Here is a 3,883-nt window from a genome sequence, read left to right as displayed (position 1 = left end):
ATTAGTGTCAGAAGTAAGCACAACTTAATACTCTTCAATTTCAGATCACAATATCATCAGGATCAACACAAGCATGAGCCTAAGATGCTAATAGGAGAGCTGTTGAAATGTTTGCTTACTGAGGAGTAGCTAAGAGTTGGTCCTTTAAATCGTTCCTGATGATTTGTAATAGAAGTAAGCACAACTTAATACTCATCAATTTCAGACCACAATAATTTCAGGTTCACCGCAAGCCTGAGTACTAATACGAGAAGAGTTCATCATTTTCGTAAAAGTCAATTAAGAAATAAATTTGGTACAGGAAATGCTACTGCTATGGTATACAACATCGCCTCATTCCCAAGTTCATTTGCTACTGCTATGGTATACCAGAAAAAATTGTCGTTAGCACCATTCTCACACTAAGGTACAAGGCAGTGAATCATAAAAAGAAAAACCCAACAATCCCACATTATTCTGAAAAGAAACGGAAATAATAACCTATTGTGATGTACAGCCTCGATGCAGGCAAGTACAAGTTTCTTCACCCTAACATCCACCAAACTATGCTCAGATGAATAGACCGTGCCAGAAAAGAGGCTGACAATATCGCCTGTCATGTAGTAAGAACTTGTAAGTAGTAGTAAGCAGGATCCAAATGATTCATGGGAAAGGAAGGACAGACTAGAGGCTAGGCGAAGAAGAAAGATAATATATCATAAAGATTAATATTGACATGCAGATAACCCACTTCCAGACTGACATCTGACACTCTGAGATCTCAGCCTAAACTCACACCATACAACTATACCACTGATCAGACAGCAGATCTAAAACTATATATAGCCACATGAGTCGGGTAGGGTAAGAAATCTGGTTTTGCTGTTTCACAAGACACATAAACACAAATATACATAGATCTTTGTGGACAAAAAATGTGAGACAATGTAAACAAGTGAGATGTATTGTGATGCGAACACTCACCGCACAATGTCCCTTCCTACTGGTCATAAGAGAGATGAGTATGTACACCCATGTGTATATACATAATTACATATACATATATTGGAAATCGTGAATGACTGAAAATTATAGAAGACTCACTCAGAGCAGGCTTCAATTACATAACAATTAAGATTGTAAAGAAAATAAACATGAATGAATAAGAACAAGTATAAAAAAACCAGGGAACATGCAGAAGGATTTGGAAATACCGCTGCTATGAACAAAATTCTGCAGTAGACGACATGTCTCCACGAGAAGCATAACATCACCCATATTCTGTGCCTTGAAAAAAAACAGCAACTGCTGGAGGAAACCTGAACCTGGCTCAAAGCAATGTCTGAAGGCAGAAAGGTTTAAAACAAAAATTGTAGGGTTTATGGATGAACAGTTAAACCTCGAATAGAAAACTAATCCAAGACAAGCATGGACAGGACGTGAAAGACCAATAGATAAAAGGGATGGATCACCTATCTACATTCTGGCATTTATTCCCATAGGTTTTGCAGAAATCTTGCCGCACCTTGGAGCGCTCAGTGGCCATTGATTTTCTGCCTCTAAAGAATTTCTGTAATCATATATATTAGTCAACACACCGGCTCTCGCAAGGGGCATCAATGCAAAATCCTAAAAGGCGGAAAAGACTTTGTTTTGGCCAAACAACTCCACCTAGTCCACGTAAAGTGCAAATACTGGATCAAACTGCATCATTTACAACTCAAACCAGCATTTCATGGTCGTGTAATGGCTAATAAACCCCAACACAGTTATCCCCCAAACAAAACCCATGCGCCCTACATTGTTTTTTTTCTAACAAGACACCTTTCTAATTTAGTCCGTGACCCAAAACTATCAGTTCACTGGAATTCTGAAGCATCAGGGATATGTTGTCACCTCTGACTAAACCCCAAACAGATCGTAAGAGGCAGACAAAGTTCACACAATTCAGCTCAACAGCTGTTTTTGCCAAGTGCCTCAGCAAGTGCATTCTAAATTTGCTTAAAACACTGAAACAACCCCCACATTTCCGGGAAAAAACGCCTACTCTAGCATACTCCAAGTTCATTCTTCCCAAAGACACAACAAACGCATTTAAGGCGCCGATCAGAATAGTGAAATGGAAAACGGACATGAAACTAACACAACAGAAAAAAAAACACCTGAATTTTGAGGGCCGCTGAGTTCTGCTGCCTCTGCATAAGTCGACGATTCCGCTCCTTTCTGGTCTGTTCGAGAAGTTTCTGCGCATCTCTCTCCTTCGTGCTTCGGCCACCCAAATCGACTCGCTTCCGAGTCGTCGGATCGCCGGTAAAGAACATTTTCCCGAGAAAACTCGAAAAAACCAATAGTTAAACCCAACTAAAAATCCAGAAAACAGCTGTTGCTAGTATCCACCGAGACGGAAACGAATAAACGATGACTCTGATCGGCGTAAGCCCTAGAAACGTTCTCGGAAAGAGAAAACAGGTGCCTCCGTGAAAGCAGAGGACTGCTAATCGAACGGATGGAGGGTTATAACCAAGAAAAACAAGGGAGAAATTTTCTCGCGCTTTCTTGGACGAAGGAAGGAAGGAACCAACCAGAGGGGAAAAACTGGGCAAGAGATTAACGAAGACAACTAGCAGAAAAGTTTTCAGCGAAGAAAGAAACTCCGTGAGGTGAGGTCAATCATACGACACCGTTTTCCAGTCCAGGATATCTGACCATTTCGATATCCACATAATCGAATCAAACCGAACCGAATAAGGTATAACTCTATATCTAAATCGAATCCGACATCAAAATCAAACACAACATCAAAATCACACAGTTATGATTTCTTTAAATCTAAAAAAACTAAAATCGAACCGAATTAAAAAATAACCAAAAAATCCGATAATTTTTTTTTATAGAAATCGAACAGAGATTTGAACTGAAATTTATATATAAAATCCAAATAATTACAGTTTTTCTATAATCGAAATAATTGAAACCAAATATATTCAATCAGAAACCCGAAATGTCCAGGTTTACGTGAAATTTTTTTTTCAATGTTTGCTCTGACGATGTATGTATTATAATTACCGGGGAAAAAATGCAATTATTAACCATTAGGGTTGGCTAATAGAGAATTCGTCATCCATCCTCCCAGTAAGAACTTGGACCTTAAAAGCCCATTTATAATTGGGTTTGGAAAGGCTGAATTTGTTTGGGCCATTCTGATCATTTTACAAGTGGCAATGCCAATCCCCTATTGATTGGGCCTACACCCATATTTTGTTTTCTATTTACATACATTAGGCTTAGGCGTTGGGCCTATGCTCCCTTTTTTTAAAAAATTCTGAGGTTTTCTTAAGAGGAAATCGCCATATATAAAAACTATGTATTCTTCCCATATCAACGAAAAAATCCTATACTTTTTTCTTTATCAATTAAACTCTATATTTAATCTGATTAACCAATAAAACTTTAAACTTGTTAATAATTCACCGAAAACCCCCCGTGTCTGCCAACTCAAACAAAAATGATGATGTGACAATGACTTGGCTTCCAAATTATGTACACATCATCAAAATTATCTATATATTAAATATAAAATTATTTATAACTAATAAAACACACACATATAGATATATATATTACAATAAAAATAATTATAACTAACACATACACATATAATATATCTATTAAAAATAATATGTATATGTATATATATTAGTTATACATGTAACATATATATATAACTAATATGTATATTAAAATAAAAGTAATTATAATTATAAATAATATATATATATACGTGTGTGTTTTATTAGTTATAAGTAATTTAATATTTAATATATATTTAATATATATATATATATATATGAATTTATATGTATATAAATTAATTTAAATAAATTATGTTATTTATTTTTATGTA

The 3,883-nt window shown here is 35.7% G+C and overlaps 1 protein-coding gene across 1 annotated transcript in view; it reads right to left on the bottom strand.

Moving 5' to 3' along the window:
- LOC104820321 (E3 ubiquitin-protein ligase UPL6) overlaps nt 1-2,607 on the bottom strand; it is a 9,262-nt gene extending 6,655 nt beyond the window's left edge. Inside the window, exons 1-4 of the mRNA XM_010550714.2 lie at nt 2,142-2,607; nt 1,452-1,549; nt 1,194-1,321; nt 481-592 (exon numbers count right to left, since the gene is read on the bottom strand). Of these exons, the coding sequence (XP_010549016.1) occupies nt 481-592; nt 1,194-1,321; nt 1,452-1,549; nt 2,142-2,300 (497 nt within the window). The 5' untranslated portion in view covers nt 2,301-2,607. The remainder of the gene's footprint in view (nt 1-480; nt 593-1,193; nt 1,322-1,451; nt 1,550-2,141) is intronic.
- Between the last annotated feature and the right edge of the window lie 1,276 nt (nt 2,608-3,883).

The sequence above is a fragment of the Tarenaya hassleriana genome, unplaced genomic scaffold (assembly GCF_000463585.1).
Source record: "Tarenaya hassleriana unplaced genomic scaffold, ASM46358v1 Cleome30, whole genome shotgun sequence".
In the NCBI taxonomy this organism is placed as follows: Eukaryota; Viridiplantae; Streptophyta; class Magnoliopsida; order Brassicales; family Cleomaceae; genus Tarenaya; species Tarenaya hassleriana.
Note: the sequence above shows the minus strand (reverse complement) of the source record. Positions and strands in the feature narration are given on the sequence as shown.